This window comes from Anolis carolinensis, chromosome 3 (assembly GCF_035594765.1).
Source record: "Anolis carolinensis isolate JA03-04 chromosome 3, rAnoCar3.1.pri, whole genome shotgun sequence".
NCBI classification, from domain to species: Eukaryota; Metazoa; Chordata; class Lepidosauria; order Squamata; family Dactyloidae; genus Anolis; species Anolis carolinensis.
This window is the reverse complement of record NC_085843.1, coordinates 276,638,983-276,657,264: the sequence shown is the minus strand read 5'-3', so window position 1 is coordinate 276,657,264 and position 18,282 is coordinate 276,638,983. Positions and strand designations below refer to the sequence as shown.

The 18,282-nt window shown below is 41.6% G+C and overlaps 1 protein-coding gene across 1 annotated transcript; it reads left to right on the top strand.

The window, feature by feature from the left end:
* The first annotated feature begins 5,256 nt into the window (after positions 1 to 5,256).
* On the top strand, positions 5,257 to 17,612 carry fetub (fetuin B). The gene is made up of 7 exons (XM_003225700.4): positions 5,257 to 5,504; positions 9,070 to 9,183; positions 9,695 to 9,782; positions 11,128 to 11,294; positions 13,104 to 13,217; positions 13,660 to 13,749; positions 14,889 to 17,612. The coding sequence occupies exons 1-7, from the start codon at positions 5,295 to 5,297 to the stop codon at positions 15,603 to 15,605; spliced, it is 1,500 nt and encodes a 499-aa protein (XP_003225748.1). The 5' UTR covers positions 5,257 to 5,294; the 3' UTR covers positions 15,606 to 17,612.
* The last annotated feature ends 670 nt before the right edge of the window (positions 17,613 to 18,282 follow it).

Here is an 18,282-nt window from a genome sequence, read left to right as displayed (position 1 = left end):
TTTCAATGTAGTCATGAATAATGAATAACATAATAATAATATAATAGTAATATGATAATATACTACAATAATAGAATAATAATAGAATGAGATTCTCTCTCTCTCTCTCTCTCTATATATATATATACACACACCCTGTTTCCCCGAAAATAAGACATCCCCAGAAAATAAGACCTAGTACAGGTTTTGCTGAATTGCTAAATATAAGGCCTCCCCTGAAAGTAAGACCTAGCAAAGTTTGTGTTTGGAAGCACGCCCTCCAAACATAATACCGAGGCATGCAGGATCAATAAATGTATGTACCATAGATTGTTGTACATGGAAATAATGGTAGTAACAAGACATTCTTGATAGGATTCAAAGTTTGTCTGATTATGCTGGTTTGTGATGACAACTACTGTACAGTATATAATAAATGTTCATTTTTTGTTCAACAATAAATGTGAATTCTTCTTCATGGAAAAATAAGACATCCCCTGAAAATAAGACCTAGCGCATCTTTGGGAGCAAAAATTAATATAAGACACTGTCTTATTTTCGGGGAAACACGGTGTGTGTGTGTGTGTGTGTGTGTGTGTGTGTGTGTGTGTGTGTGTGTATATATATATATATATATATATATATATATATATATATATATATATATCAATCATAATTCCCATGGAGTAAACAACAAAAGCACTGGACCAAATCACACCAAATTTGGCAACAAAAGACACAGTCATCCAATCAGCCTGCATGCGGCAGCGTGTCAGCAAAAATGGCTAGGCATGTCAGTACTGACACGCGTGTCATAGGTTGACCATCACCGTCATAGTCCAACTCTATTCTGCTTTGGTCACATCTATGCTGATCACGTGATCGGTTTGCAACTGGATTGGGAGAAACTGGTTTGGATTGCAACGGCTGAAACTGGTTTGATAACATTTACCAGGGAGCCTGGCCCCAAACTACTATGCATGGTTTTTCCCCATTTCCATGAGAGATTCACACCAGTGCTTCAGAGCTGCAGGAGGTGAAAAACAAACCAGAAAGTGACAGCAGTGGAGGTAATCAGTTGGCCCTCCCAGGGGATTAATTACCCTGTGCCCTTGGGGTGTTTTCGGTAGGACTCTCATCCCACCCTGAAACATTTACAAAGTGTTCCAGTGTAGCTTGGGTGTCTATAAAGCACTTCCCAATCTGCAAAGCCAATTGCACCATATGATGTGTTTCAGATTTGGCTCACTGACGCACATTAAGGGCTTAACTAGGACCTTCAACTAACTTTGCTTAATGTTCCTGACTTGATTTGCACTGCAGCATGCTTTGGCCGTGTGACTTTTACAGAATTCTCCCTGTGTGAGTGAGAATCATCTCCATCGTTAATAAAATGCATTCTCCTCTGCCCTCCTGCCCCAGATTTAGCTCTGCTCTGGGGGCTTCTAATTATGTCTCCCTCCCTTTTTCCATCTTATTTAAATTCTATCTGTTCAGTGGAGTAGCATTTTCCTTTCCAGTGCCTCTTTGGTCTGCTCTACGTAGAAGACCTAAATACATATACAGTAGAGTCCCACTTATCCAAGCTAAACGGGCAAGCAGAACGTTGGATAAGCGAATATCTTGGATAACAAGGAGAGATTAAGGAAAAGCCTATTAAACATCAAATTAGGTTATGATTTTACAAATTAAGCACCAAAAAATCATGTTTTACAACAAATTTGACAGAAAAAATAGTTCAATACGCAGTAATGTTATGTTGTAATTACTATATTTACAAATTTAGCACCAAAATATCATGATATATTGAAAACATTGACTACAAAAACGGCTTGGATAATCCAGAAACTTGGATAAGCGAGTCTTGGATAAGTGAGACACTACTGTATATGCCTGTATATTTCATATGTGCAGACTTAAGAAGGAGCACAGCTCTTAATGGAAGGTACAAGGAAATATCCTACTGAAAAAGAAGAGAGCATATTTGTGTTAGTCTAGTTATTACATTTCAGAAAGCCTGCATCAAGCAACAAGGACTGAAATTTTTACAGATTTAACTTCTGACTATGTTGTTACTGTGAGTTCATTTTATGCAATTCTATCTTTATTTGTAGTGATTTGTTAGTAGCCAATGTTTTGTAGTCAATGTTTTCAATACTTTGCGATGTTTTGATGCTAAATTCGTAAATACAATAATTATTACATAGTATTACGTGTATTGAACTACTTTTTCTCTCGATTTGTTATAAAACATGATGTTTTTGTACTTAATTTGTAAAATCATAACGTAATTTGACATTTCGGGGCCCCTGATGGCACAGTGTGTTAAAGCGCTGAGCTGCTAAACTTGGGGACCAAAAGGTCCCAGGTTCAAATCCTGGGAGCGGAATGAGCGCCTGCTGTTAGCCCCAGCTCCTGTCAACCTAGCAGTTCGAAAACATGCCAATGTGAGTAGATCAATATGTACCACTCCGGCGGGAAGGTAACGGCGCTCCATGCAGTCATGCCGGCCACGTGACCTTGGAGGTGTCTATGGACAACGCCGGCTCTTCGGCTTAGAAATGGAGATGAGCATCAGCCCCCAGAGTCGGACATGACTGGACTTCACGTCAGGGGAAACCTTTACCTTTACCCTCTTAACTTCTGACAATGTTGTTACTGTAAGTTCATTTTATGCAATTCTATTTGTTAGTAGCCAATGTTTTTGTAGTCAATGTTTTCAATACTTTGTGATGTTTTGATGCTAAATTCATAAATACAGTCATTACTACATAGCGTTACCGTATATTGAACCGCTTTTTCTGTCGATTTGTTGTAAAACATGATGTTTTGGTACTTAATTTGTAAAATCATAAGATAATTTGACGTTTAATAGGCTTTTCCTTAATCCCTCCTTATTATCCAACATTTTCACTTATCCAACGTTCTGCCGGCCTATTTATGTTGGATAAGTGAGACTCTACTGTAGTTTGCCTTGCAGGGAAAAGGAGGTGACAGCATGCCAGCAGGAGAATTGGCTGTGTCCAATATTGCAGCAGGGCCAGAGTTGCTTCTTCACTACATGGATCACAAGAAAACAAGTGGGAAAAAATCAACCCACATTTTCAGGCATGTGTAGCAGCAGTAAAAACTCTTCTTAGAAGGATGCAAATATCAGCTTCTTGTTTAGATCTTTAGAAGGTAGTATTGAAGGCCTGTTCTATGCAAGTCTATATGTATAACTTTGCAGAAATGCAAGAAAAAGAGGATGGAAGTGGGCAGTGTGGACAATACACCAGCTTGAATTAACATCAGTCCCGGTGTCCACACTAAACCCAGAACGTTTGGCTGTTCCAGAATTTCGGGACCATTCCCCCACATCCCCTAAACTGGAATAAAACCAAAATAACCGATTTTAACTTCCACATTATGGACTGGCCACCCCTGGATGTCATATAGAGGCCCAAGAACAACTTCTGGTCAATTCTGAGGCATACGGCTTGTGTAGATCAGTGCTAGGTTGCATGTAACATCCACCCACATAGTCCATAATGAAAGTTCATAAGCAATTTTCTAGATTGCATGCAGTGGTTCCCCTTCTCCCCCTGGGCTATAATAACCCATACACATCAACAGGAAAATGATATTGGTTAGGTAATATATATTCATTGCCTGTTTGCAATTCTACGAGGGTTGAATGAAAAGTAATGCCTCCTCCTTTGTTACTTGGGTTTGGATGGGAATATTTTAATAAATCAAACACAGAAATAATCCTTAGAATGTGCTCTTTAACTACCACTATTCACTTTTCCACATAATCACCAGACAATTGCATACATTTCTGCCAACAATGAACAAGTTTTCTGAAGCCGTCACGGAAGAAACTGACACTCTGTTTCCACAACCAGCATCTCACAGGACCCATCGTGCACAGATCTTCTGATAGCCAAGCAAAGTAATAATGTGACCCACACATTCTTGTGAAATGCCGATTATGCTTGAAATTTCTCTCTGAGTGATACGATGATCGTCCTGGATAAATTTGTCAACCTTTTGCTTGTGAAACACGGTGGTTGCTGTCACAAGACATCCAACTCTTTGTTTGTCACGCAAGTCAGAAGTTCCCACCTCAGCATCTTCAAACGTACTTGCCCAACGACGTACAGTACTCACATCAACACAATCACCATAAACAGCTTGCATTCTCTGATGAATCTGCTTTGCGGTGACACCTTCTGCTGTCAAGAATTCAGTGACTGCACGTTGCTTAAGTTGCATTGACCAACCGTCTGCGCAGGGTTCTATACTTCTAACAACACAACCGTTCAATGCTAAGGCCTCCCCACCTGCGCAGGATTCCATACTTCGCACTTTAACAACATAACCACTCAATGCTAAGGCTTCCTGCCAAATGGAACTGTAGAGGAGAGTCTCCTGAACAAGCCAGGACCTGCCGCATACTCGTACTGCCATATGTTGAGGAGTTACGAAGGTGGAGGCATTACTTTTCATTCAATCCTCGTAGACAATATTACCCCTGAGAAACACCTGGGATACAATGGGACACACTTCTATATATATCTATAGGTGATCACTCATGGCCTAGTATGATTGTCTTCCAAGGGTAGGGTCTTGGTGGTGGATGGATCTTTAAGTGACTGCAGAGGTCTATTCTGGATCCGCATGGCCTTTCGCAGTGAGGACATTGATTTCCAGATGGAAGGCAGTCCCAACAAGATTTGCTTGAGGTGCCTTCCTCTTGGTACATTTCTCCCTTTCACCCTCTATTTGTGCCTCTTCAAAATCCGCAGTGCTGTTCGAAACAGCATTGTCCATAGACCCCTTCAAGGTCATGTGGCCGGCATGACTTCATGGAGCCCCGTTACCTTCCCGCCGGAGCGGTACCTATTGATCTACTCACATTTGCATGTTTTCGAACTGCTAGGTTGGCAGGAGCTGGAGCTAACAGTGGGCGCTCACTCCGATCCCGGGATTTGAACCTGGGACCTTTCGGTCTGCAAGTTCATCAGCTCAGCGCTTTAACACACTTCACCACCGGGGATAGTTTCTTAGTTATCCTAAATTATTTTTAAAATGCCACTGTTCTCAGCAGGGTTTCCTTGGTTTAAAGCCAAGGACACGGGCTCAGGAGTGAGTTGCATCAACTTGTGCATCTGTAATCTTCTAATGGCTGAGTTATTGTTTGCGGTCACCATGTCCAGGTTTAAAGGTGAGGGTCATTGTGCAACAGAGGAACAAATATTCGTAAACCAACTCGAGATATATAAAGAATCTTGAATACATTTCTAAAGCACACTCTTCCCAGGCATTTCCAAATGGCCCTTCCAATTCTTTTTGTGCTTGGGCTCCAGGTATTTTGTTGCTTGGCTCGACCACCGCCCCCCTTTCAGTTAAATTCCCCAGCATGTAATTCTTCGGTAGTGGAGGACATCGCAGAAGAGGCCCTCAACAAGCTGAATAAACACCGAAAAGAGGGCTATGTTTTGGGTCTCCAACGGATCTTTGATGCCCGTGAAATGCCACAGGTAAGCAATGACTTTGTTCTCTTCACTCCATCCAGAGACATCTAAGAGGTCAAATGAATGTTGGGGGAAAGGGAGGAAAGACATGGGATCCATTGTTGGTCAATAACTGAGCAGAAGCTGATAGTGGCACAGAAAGTATCAACTTATCCAAATGCATCCCACAGATAAGTTATGCACAACTCACTCCAACATTACAGAAAAACTGTAATGTGTTTAGCAATGGAAGAATATAGAGATGTAGCTGAAGAGTGCTGGAACTTTAGAGGACAAGGGAGGGTTAGGACAGGAAAATAATAAAGTGATTACTAAAATATGAAAATTTTCTGGAGGCTTTCCAAGGAAAGGCTCTTAGCAATGCCAATATTATTCACTCTCCAGATATTATCTCTTTTCCCTTATGATGTGCATTTTATCAAGTCTACTTCCAAAGAAACACTGTGTCTCACATCTGGTCCTTATCTGCTTCTGAGTTTTGGAAATCATGCCTTGCTTGTACACATACCCTCTTATTATATAGCAAACATGGGCCAAATTGGTCTCTCCAGGTGTTTTGGACTAAAACTCCCACAATTCCTAATGGTCTTTCAGGAATTGTGGGAGTTGAAGTCCAAAACACCTGGAGGGACCAAGTTGGCCCATGCCTGTTGTATATAGTGTATTTGCATTGTGGATTTGTCCACATTTTTTTAAAAACACACACACACACACAGACACACACACATTTTTCTATGCATACTTTTTCTGAATGTGAATGGTTTATAGGGTACACTCACTTCTATCTGACAATATATATCTCCGTCATTAAAATGGTGTAGATGGGGCAGGATAATGCCACGACCAGAATAGTGTTTAGAAGTAATCTCTGTATGATATTATGACAAAAAGTACAACAGCCATACGATTTCAGGAAATCAAATCAGAATAACAGAGCTCAGAAAAGTTACTTTTTTGGTCTACAGCTTTCAGAACACTCTGGCCAAAGTGCTGGTCATGCTATTTGAGGAGTTATAGAAGTTATAACCAAAAAAGTAACTGTTCCCACCTTTGTGATATTATCAGCAAGTATGAAAACATACTGGTGGTGGCGCAGTGTGTTAAAGCGCTGAGCTGCTGAACTTGCAGACCGAAAGGTCCCAGGTTCAAATCCCGGGAGCGGAATGAGCGCCCGCTGTTAGCCCCAGCTCCTGCCAACCTAGCAGTTCGAAAACATGCAAATATGAGTAGATAAATAGGTACCGCTCTGGCAGGAAGGTAATGGTGCTCCATGCAGTCATGCCGGCCACATGACCTTGGAGGTGTCTACGGACAATGCTGGCTCTTCGGCTTAGAAATGGAGATGAGCACCAACCCCCAGAGTCGGACACGACTGGACTTAACATCAGGGGAAACCTTTACCTTTACCTTTATGAAAACATCAAATGTCTTAAAGCAGCTCTATACCAATTCTTTGATGGCAGTTGTGGAATTTCTCTCCTAATAGGTTTTGTAGGAATTATCAAATCATATGTTGGGAGCGTTTTGGGATATAGATACCCTCTATTATCCCTTTAAAATTCTGTGGATCTGTGAAGTTAAGGTTATGATCAAAACCCATTTTGTAAATGGAGTTACTTCAGAATCTTTAGCCAAGATTTCTGTTTTAATTTCCAAAGATGAAGATACGTTTTCTGCTTCTCTGAGCATGTTTGAATGGCATGCTGTGATCAAGTTTGGTTACTCCTTAATCCTTAACACTCAATGGCTGTCAGTAGGTTTTGTCCCAGAAACCTCAACATCTGTGATGATTCTGAACTAGTAACCCTAATCCATTGCTATTTCTAGGTTTTCAAGCACAATGGGTTCTCGGTATCCACTGAAATTGTGGTTCCCGGTCCCCTTTTGGATACCAAAATTTGTTTAAGTCCTTTATATGATACTAGCTGTGCCCGGCCACGCGTTGCTGTGGCTAAGTATGGTGGTATGGGAAATAAAGTATTGAGGAATTGGTGGTAGTTAGGTAAAGGGTAACGGTTTTCCCGTGACATTAAGTTCAGTCGTGTCTGACTTTGGGGGTTGGTGGTCATCTCCATTTCTAAGCCGAAGAGCTGGCGTTGTCCGTAGACTCATGTAGCTGGCATGACTGCATGGAGTGCGGGTACCTTCCTGCCGGAGCAGTACGTATTAATGTACTCTCATTTGAATGTTTTTGAACTTTAGGGTTGGCAGAAGCTGCCTAAGTGAGGCCTAACTCTGCCTGTCCCCTGGGCTGAGTGGGTTGCTAGGAGACCAAGTGGGCGGAGCTTAGCCTTCTAACTGGCAGCAATTGGATAAAAACAATTATTCCTCTCCCTCTAATTAGGACTTTATTTTTCTTTTCCTTTTGTTGTATCAACCTGGAGGCGTGGATGATGGGTTGTGTTGTCAAATTTCGAGGTTGGGGGGCCTTTAGTTTTGTTGTTTTGTCGGTCGCCGGGATTCCATCACTCTTTTATATATATAGATGGTATAATAAAATGGTCTCATATACATCTTAGATTAATAAGTACCGCTCCGGCGGGAAGGTAACGGCCCTCCATGCAGTCATGCCGGCCACATGACCTTGGAGGTGTCTACAGACAACGCTGGCTCTTTGACTTAGAAATGGAGATGAGCACCAGCCCCCAGAGTCAGACAAGACTGGACTTAACGTCAGGGGAAACCTTTACCTTTTAAACTTATATAAAAAGGGTAAAATCAAGGTTTCGGGGGGGATATTTGGGGGGAGATATTTTCAAACCATTGATGGTTGTATCCATGGATACAGAATCTTTTAATGCAGTGGTTCCCAACCTGTGGGTGCCCAGATGTTTTGGACTTCAACTCCCAGAGATCCTAACCGCTGGCAAACTGGCTGGGATTTCTGGGAGTTGTAGGCCAAAACACCTGGGGACCCACAGGTTGAGAACCACTATTTTAGTATAATATTGAATGCTTACACACACTTCTGTCCCTCTTTGATTAAAACGTGCTAAGTTTTAGTATTTATTTATTTATTTATTTATTTATTTATTTATTTATTTACAGTATTTATATTCAGCCCTTCTCACCCCGAAGGGGACTCAGGGTGGATCACATTATACACACATAGGGCAAACATTCAATGCCCATAAACACATCAAACAGAGACCGAGACAGACAGACGCAGAGGCAATTTAACCTTCTCCTGAGGGTATGTTCGATTCTGGCCACAGGGGGGAGCAGCTGCTTCATCATCCACTCTGACGGCACTTCCTCATTCCAGGTCGTAAATTAGGTAAACTTGCCTCCCCACTTTTTATAAGTGGTACCTTATTTCCTACTTGATAGATACAACTATCTTTCGGGTTGCTAGGTCAGCAACAAGCAGGGGCTATTTTTTATTTTTAATTGACGGGTGCTCACCCTGCCATGGGCTGGCCTCGAACTCATGACCTCATGGTCAGAGTGATTTATTACAGCTGCTCAACAGCCTGCGCCACAGCCTGGGATTTGTTTCGTTTGGTTTGGTTTTCCTTTGACTCTTCTCCGAAATTACATGCCATCAAGACTTTTCTGTTTCCATCTGTAGGGACCTAGAGGAGGGTCTCTCTTCTATCTCACGTTGGATGTTCTGGAAACTGAATGCCACGTCTTGAGTAGGAAATCATGGAAAAACTGCACTTTCCGTCAACCACATGAGACCGTAAGTATTGGATCTGCCTCTGAAAATGACTGAGCAGCTTTCCTGATGTCCTGAGATAGAATTCTCAAGTGTCTGGTTTTGTTGCAGAACTCCCACTTACAAAATGCTATCCAACTTTCCATTGCTCCAGAGGGCATTTTGAGACAAGAGGAGATAGATTAATGGATGGGGAAAGAAAAGATGAATAGATGAATGATTGCATAGCCGGATGGATGGATTGAAGGATGGACAGATAGAACATACAGGCTTCAGATGGACAGTTTAGACCAGGCATGGGCAAAGTTGGGCCCTGCAGGTGTTTTGGACTTCAACTCCCACCATTCCTAACAGCCTCAGGCCCTTTCCTTTTCACCCTCAGCCGCTTAAGCGGCTGAGGGGGGAAAGGAAGGGGCCTGAGGCTGTTAGGAATGGTGGGAGTTGAAGTCCAAAACACCTGGGGGGCCCAACTTTGCCCATGTCTGGTTTATACTAAATTGTTCTGTAAATATCTACTACCATTCCATTTTTCTAGGTTTACGGGCAATGCAAAGTTATAGTTCAAGCCAACAAGAATAAAGAATTCGGCTGTCTGTACAACTACGACTGCACTTTACGCACAAGTATGTATGTCTATATATTTCTTGGAGTAGAACACAGCAAGCAAAAATCATGCACGGCACACTTCTGGTCACTCTGCAGTTGACGACATGGTAATTGTGTTAATCCATTGCAGAAAAAAAATTAAAACTCAGAGAGTCCGGTGACCCCTTAAAGATGAACACATTGGTAGACATAGGTGTTATATATATATATATATATATATATATATATATATATATTTACAGTCCATGACCAGTAACAGAAAATGTACAAGCATCAGAATAGCATAGAAACGTATACAATTAGATATTAAGAAACACAGTGACGAACAAGGTTAAAACACAGTATTGAATATGGTAGTTAAAACTGTATAAAACATTTATATGCTAAAATGGCAAAGGTAAATGCTGAAGTAAATATTAAAATCCTCTAAAACTGTGGCAACATCTTGCACCGACAAGCTATCGCTGCTGCACAAAAGCTAGCAACTTTGGCAGTAATTTTGGAGTTTTGGTCTGCCAAAAGATAATCAACATAAAACCTTACAGATCTCCCGGGTAAACTTTCTAAAATTGGATTTATAAAGTGTTTACAAAGGTCTCGATAAAAAGAGCAGTACAACAAGACATGCTCCACAGTTTCCACTGCCTCAGCTTCTGGACATAGGTTTTTAATCATGTCAGAAGTCACTTGCGAACATACTGCAAGTTGCTTCTGGTGTGAGAGAATTGGCTGTCTACAGAGACGTTGCCCAGGGGATACTCAGATGTGTTACTGGGAGGCTTCTCTTATGTCCCCGCAAGCTAGAGCTGACAGACGGGAGCTCATCCCATCTCACAGATTTGAATCTGCAACCTTCAGGTAAGCAGATCACAAAGGTTTAACCCATCGTGCCTCCGTGGCACAGTGCATACTAAACTAGAAAGCAATACATTTATGAATGTAATATAAATACGAATTCAGAAGCACAAACAGATCCAGATAGCTTTAGTCAAAAAACAAAGTTTATCCCAGCATATCAATGTTCCCAGGAGTGAAGGCTTTCAGTCACATCAGTGGTTCTCAACTTGTGGGTCCCCAGATGTTTTTTTGGTCTTCCAGAAATCCTAACAGCTGGTAAAATGGCTGGGATTTCTGGCAGTTGTAGGCCAAAACACATCTGGGGACCCCAAGGTGAGAACCACTGAGCTACATGATATACTTCAACACAAAGCAGTTCAGACGTTTCCATGGGCTTTTTTCTCATCCGCCAACAACTTTTTGAAAAGTTTCTCACGCTAGGATAGAAATTGCTGAAATGACTTGTTGCCATCAAGAAGTTCAGCCTTATATCCTTAATTTCCTTATTTTTTCCCCCCTACACAGTTCCTGCTGTGACTTTTGCAAAAATATGCCCCGACTGCCCAGTAGCTGGTGACGTAACGGAAGCCAGGTTTCAAGAGGCGGCATCTGAGAGCCTGCTCAAGTTCAATACAGAAGCCAATCATCGGCATTACTTTGCCATCCTCAATGTAACCAAAGCAACTTCACAGGTAAGGTTAGGATTGCCTATTATTTAAAAAGTGCTTTGGGGGTGTGCCAACACTATAGAACGAATTCAGTGTGACACCACTTTAACTGCCATAGCAATATGTTACAGAATCATGGGAGTTGTAATTTGGTGAGGCGCCAGCACTCTTTGGCAGAGAATCTGTATCAATGAATGGTTTCTAATGAGTTGTCAAAACCAAACAAAAATCAATCCACAACGAAAAGTGAAATATATACCCTAAAGAAAAGACAGAAGAGAACCTCAGTTGGTTTATTCTAGACTTTTTGGCACAGATGCAAATGCATAAAGAATTACTATAATTTAAATCAAGTTAATGCATTTCATTATAGTGGGAAAGCCTGTAGACTTCTCTTTCACGCTATAGTTAAATCACTCTGAAACCTCTTTAGCTGTCATGGAATTCCACGACTTTAGTTTCCTCCCTGGAGTTTACACAGGTTTAGATACATATGAAGATTGATCTTCTTGGCTTGTATTAAACAACTTACTTTTAGCATTAATATTAACATCCAGTAATATTAATGCCATCTATTAATACTAATGTCTGACATCCTATGCCCATGTCCATTTTCATTGCTGTGGAAGTCAACACTCCCTTCTTCCTTCTGCATCAACCAAAACACCCACAATCTGTCATAGAGACACTGAAGCTCTCCACACATGGCCACCCATACCTGGGAGATAATAGGGCAGGTGGCCACAAAAGCAGCTGGCTATGTCCCTGTAGCCAGATGAAAAGCAATTGCACCATAAGGATCACACAATCATAGAGTTGGAAGAGACCACAAGGACCATCTAGTGGCATGTAGAAACACACAATCAAAGCAGCTCTGACAGATGGCCATCCAGTCACTGTTTAAAAACCTTCAGAGCAGGATGCCCAAACACATATTCCACTGTTGAACAGCTCTAACCATCAGGGAGTTCTTCCTAATGTTTAGTTGGAATCTCCTTTCCCTGCTTCATATCCTAGTTTCTAGAGCAGGCATGGGCAAATGTCGGCTCTCCAGGTGTTGGACTTCAACTCCTACAATTCCTAACAGTCAGTAGGGAGTTGTGGGAGTTGAATTCCAAAACACCTGGAGGGCCAAAGTTTGCTCATGCCTGCTCTAGAGCTTGTCCTTTCCTCAATATGATATCCTTTCAAATATTTAAGTATGGACTTCATGTCCTCTCTCAGTCTTCTGTTCAAGTTGAACATATCCAGCTCCCTAAGCTACTCTTCATAGGACTTGGCTTCCAGACCATTGACCATTTTGGTTGCCCTTTTCTGGACACATTTTAGCACGCATTAACATCCAGCTGGATTGAAATCTTAAGCTTTGTTTTGTTTTAATGTTCTGTTTGGATTTTTTCGACATTCTGACAATGCCTCCAACACATATATTGAACTCTTTTTCACCTGATATTAGGATGTCAAGGTGCATGAGAAATAGCTTTTGTTCTATGCCAGACAATCTATATATATAAAAGGGTAATGGAATCACAGCACCGGACAAAACAACTAAACTAAACGCCCCACAACCTCGAAAATTGACAGCACAACCTCTCATCCATGCCCCTACGTTCATACAACAAAAAGAAAAGAAAAATTAAGTCCTAGCCACAGCAACGCGTGGCCGGGCGCAGCTAGTGGAATCACAGAATCATAGAATCATAGAATCGTAGAGTTGGAAGAGACCTCATGGGCCATCCAGTCCAACCTCCTGCCAAGAAGCAGGAAATCGCATTCAAAGCACTCGCATTCAAATGCAAAACCTCTAACTCGTAATGCATTAACTTTACACAGTGGGTCGTTGGTCCTTCAAATTTCGTGGAATTCACCATCCAGGAGACATCCTGCCTCAAGAGTGAACCTGCCTCTGACATCTCCAAGTGCCCACTCCTCCCTTCAAAAACTGCAGTAAGTGCTAATTCATCTTGCATTACCTCACAGAAAAATGTAACTTTATAGAAAGTTGCCACTTTGAACCATTCCTCCCTCCCTCAAACCAACACAAAGCAACAGAACCACACTGCAATATATCTCCATTGTATATCCCTTCAAGTAGGTTGGTTTTGCCAAAAAATTCCAGGGGAGCTGAACATTTCTCTGGCCTCGGTCCCCCCCCCCCCTCAATCTCTAGGGTTACTAGCGGAGAACAAATAAGCTGAATAAGTTTAAGTCACATCTATGGATGTGTCTGAAGGCTAGTGTGAATGTGCGAGTGTATCCATTGCTGCAACACCGAGCTCAAATATATCATACACTATTTCAGGTTTTAGATATTCAAAACTGATATGTGAATTTTTTTTGTTGGAATGACCTGCTGATAGAGAATATATATCTATATATTTTTTCCTAGGTAACAGGTCTGTGCAAAGGCTCTGTGGTGGAAAGTCGGATAGAAAACCGGAAATTTATCACTGTAACGTGCACCCTCTTCCATCCACAGGTATGGTGCTCAATTACACATTGTTGTCGGACAATAACAGCAACAGTAATGAACCATAGAATATAAAGATGAATAGGACTTGGAAAAAACAATTTTCTTATAGACTATTATTCCCAGAATCCCCTAACAAGTAAGCAAATTGCCCAAAGGATTCTGGGATCTTGACCAAAAAAGGCAACGTTGACAAAATCTGAACATTATCACATTGTTTATCAGCAGCAGGCATTAGATTAGCTTCTGAAATATGTATAAAAATCACAGTCATCCCCTCACATTTGCAATGTGACTTTTTTGGATTCAGTTGTTCAACATATTTGATTGTAAATGTTCTCTTTAGGAATTTCTAAGTCCTCCAGTGTGATTTTATGGTCAACTTCCTCCACACATTGTGGACAACCTAAAGATTTCTCCAGATAACACTTTTGTAGGAATCTTTAGGTTCTCCAGTACAATTCTATGATCACATTCCAGTGGAAGTTGACCATAGAACGGTGCTTCTGCAGTTTTCCACTTTCACAAGGGTCCTGAGCCCCTAACCTCAGTGAATGTGAAGAGTTGACTGTAATTATGTATCGCCCTCTCACAACCTTCTATTTGGCAGTGGAGTAGAGAAGGCACCCTGCTTTCATGGGTGTTAGAGATGGAGGACACACACAAAAATGGGAAAAATGGTAATGATCTCCTCTTATTTACCAGAGAAGACATCTCCCTAGGAATCTTTAAGTTCTCCAGAATGACTCTTCTAGTGAAAATTAACTCTAGAATCACTCTGAAGGACCTACAAATCTCTACCAAATGCTAAGTTCTCCAGCATGATTCTATGGTCAACTTCCATCAGAAGAGTCACAATGGAGGACCTAAAGATTCCTAGGGGGCTGTTCTCCTAAGTAAAGAAATTGTGCATTTTTATTCAAGGCTTTTCCACTTTCATGGTGACCCAGGCGACTGCATTTCTGAGTCATTAAAAGCCAGTTGTCATAATGCATGCTACATACAGTATTCTACTAGCACTGAACAGACTTCCAAGCAAAGAAATATGCCCAATTTTATCTCATCCATTGCGTCTTGATCCATACACAGAAGGGCACTCTCTTAATAACAGACACTGAGCAGATCTTTCTTATGTATGATGCTATTAGGCACAAGAAGGTGGTGAACAACAATCTGGACTACAACCGGGCAGAGATGGACACCATGCAGATCGCGAAAGCCATGAAGATGGCCATCATGACCACGGCAGAAAGAAGGGAGATCATCACCGTCATGGAGATGGTCACTCTCAGGATCGCGATCATGGCCACCGCCACCGTGATAGGGATGGCCACCACCACCCTGATAGGGATGGCCAACGTCACCCTGATAGGGATGGTCAACGTCACCCTGATAGGGATGACCACCCACACCATCACGGTGATCACGGAAGGCACCATAGCGATCATTCACGGGATCATCAAGATCTCTCTTGTGACAAGGACCATCTGAAAACAGTAGGGCATGTGGTAATCCTTCCCCCTTCAAATGAGCATGTGTCTCTTCACTCCTTGCCTGAAACTGGAGCAGAGTCACTGGATGGGAAACCTGTCCCTCCTCAAGTGCAGCAGCCCCCACAACTGCCCAAGTCGCAGCTTCCAGGTAGTCCCAGCCATCCTGAGGAAGGCAGCCATCCACCACAGAAACCAGCAGGGCGGCCAGGGTTGACCAAGCCCATGGGCTCAAATATTCCTCCCTACCCACCTGGGTTTTCTGGATCACCCACCTGCCCAGGAGAGAGCAAAGAAAACATCATTGGTCTTGAGTTGCCTCAAAGGCCTGTAGTAAAAACACCCCCTGGAGGCACACAATCCCAAACTGAGTAAGGTGGACGATTGGTAGATTAGGCAACATGAGACACAATGTATTTAGAAAATGAACGTGAAAATGAATGGCTTTGGGGATTTCTCAATACAAATAGTAACTGTCATTTGGATTTGGATTTGTAGGGTTTTAATTCACACAGAGACACCAAAGCAATCCCCGAGGTACAAACAGTAATACCAATTTGGACAAGTGAGGTCCCACTTGCACTTTTTGTTTAGTCCAACCGAGATAGCAGTAGATCAGCTACCCTGTTTTCCCGAAAATAAGACATCCCCAGAAAATAAGACCTAGTAGAAGTTTTGCTGAATTGCTAAATATAAGGCCTCCCCCGAAAGTAAGACCTAGCAAAGTTTTTGTTTGGAAGCATGCCCAACGAACAGAACACCAGAGCATGCAGGATTGGTAAATGTACCTACCATAGAGTATTGTACATGGAAATAATGGTAGTAACAAGAAATTCTTGATAGGATTCACAGTTTGTCTGGTTATGCTGGTTTGCGATGACAACTACTGTACAGTATATAATAAATGTTCATTTTTTTGTTCAACAATAAATGTGAATTCTTCTTCATGGAAAAATAAGACATCCCCTGAAAATAAGACCTAGAGTATCTTTGGGAGCAAAAATTAATATAAGACACTGTCTTGTTTTCGGGGAAACACGGTACAATATTGGTGGTGGTGCATGGCTCCAGTGTCATGCTGAATCCATACCAATTTTTAGGTGCTGAGCCCTTGGATATCTCCTCTACAGTTTGGATTGCAAGCCCAATGTAGACCTATTACCCTACTGAAACCATTGCTCACTGCTAATTTTATCCAGTTGTGTTCCCTGTTAATGTATAAAGCTTGGGTTTGGGTCATTGGGTGTTTTGTTTTCAAATGTGTGTGGACTGCAAGAAGAAGTTTATGATACTACGGAGCACGGAGTGCGGAAGGACAATTCAGCTCAGCTCACACTTGGGCATGTTTGACTGTAGAGTTAGCTACCCAACCCATAGATACTACAAGCGGGATGTATAAATAAATACACTTCTGCATTAGACTTCACCTACTAGTCTGTGTGTAGATTATTGAATGCAGGAAGCTCAAAAGGAGTGTTTTCCTGTTTGACTCAGATCCAAAAGCCAGAATATAAATGGTTTCAGCATTCAGCTCCTTCTGTTTCCCTATCCTCTTGCCTTCCCCATATTTTTTCACTGCGAGCCCTATAATCCCCAATAGGAAATCTCTGCATCATTTTTAGCCAAGGAGAGGATTTTCAGGAAATGTAATCCCAAAATGAACATTTCTTGCAGTCTCTTTCTCTTTCCTTTTCCTCATGTGGGTCATCAAGGCAAGAATAGTATCGAGGACAAGTGAAAAGATTTCTTTTTCACCTACATATGGATGTCTTCAATCTGAAATATCTTCCTATGGATGGCTCAATGAACAAAATGCTGAGTTAGATCATATTTTGGTTGGAATCTAACATGGCTTTCCTTATGTTTTTTATGGCCTCCCTTGAATTTATTTTTTTAAATGTGGATTTTGGGAAGATGTTCTCAAAGAATAAATCCCCAGTCCTCTACACTGACCAACTTCATTAGGCATTTATTCCATGTGCAAGTGTTGGAAAGTTCTTATCAAAAATAAGCAAATGTCAACCTGTCCTTGATTATACATCTGAGTTAAGCAATTGGACTTTCCAAGTGTTGTTGCTTAACATCAAAATGAAACAAATTCAAACAAAGAACAAAAATTGGAAACGGCATCAGCATTCCAGCCAGAATACTTGAAAGCTCAGCTACTTCAAAAGTCAAGGTGGACCTCTTGGCCACATATGTCTGGGCAATCAGGGAGTGTTTTCCTCCAAATCCAAACACTGTGCTAGCTAGGGAATATTTTGCCATAATTTTTCTCATTTGTTTGGACATGGCAGACGTCTTCATTGTGATGTGAGAAAACTGACTCTATTCTGTGCTCAAATGTATCTTACAAACACTTGATAAATGATGGCTGCAACAGTACTGTCTTTCTAGTGGCTTTTTGTGTGTGTGGGATGGGGGAGGAAATCAAGGGAGGGAATCAAGCCTGAAGTCTAGGGGTGGTTTGGGGGTTCAAACCACCCCCAAAATGTTTCAGGCCAATTTTAACTGGTTAACCACATCCATATGCCAAATATATGAGAAGCAAAAATTAGAGTCCCTCCAGAACTACATCACTATCTCAGCCAAATTTTAATCATTCACACTATTCTACCAATCATTCACCTTTCTACCAATTTACATTGCAATAGCAGCAATAGTTGACATTGTAGAAGCAACCAAATTGGTCTACCTGCAGCAGGCCTGTAAAGCCTAAGGCATTGAGGAAACTGTGGAAACTGCAGTATCTCTCACTGGTTCATCTAATCCAATGTTTCACATCCTGTGGGTCCCCAGGTGTCTTGGCCTACAACTCTCAGAAATCCCAGCCTGAAATCCCACAGGTTGAGAACCACTGATCTAATCCAAGCCTTGCCAAAGAAACAATGGAACAGGAGCAAAGAGAATAAGCTGTGTCATTGTTATATCTTGGGCTTTATATGAACATATCTGTTTCTGATGACCAAGTAAAAGTTCAATTAGTGCAAAATAAACATACCCCATTGGCAAGATATGTATTTCCTGTGGATAAGAAGAGGCATCTTAAGTT

What these genes read in the sequence shown, in the direction of transcription:
- fetub (XM_003225700.4), top strand. Translation starts at nt 5,295, where the DNA reads ATGGCCCTTCCAATTCTTTTTGTGCTTGGGCTCCAGGTATTTTGTTGC. An exon ending in TCCGTCAACCACATGAGACC is followed by an intron (nt 9,184 to 9,694) that starts GTAAGTATTGGA and finishes CCATTTTTCTAG; the next exon opens with GTTTACGGGCAATGCAAAGT. An exon ending in TAACCAAAGCAACTTCACAG is followed by an intron (nt 11,295 to 13,103) that starts GTAAGGTTAGGA and finishes AACTTTACACAG; the next exon opens with TGGGTCGTTGGTCCTTCAAA.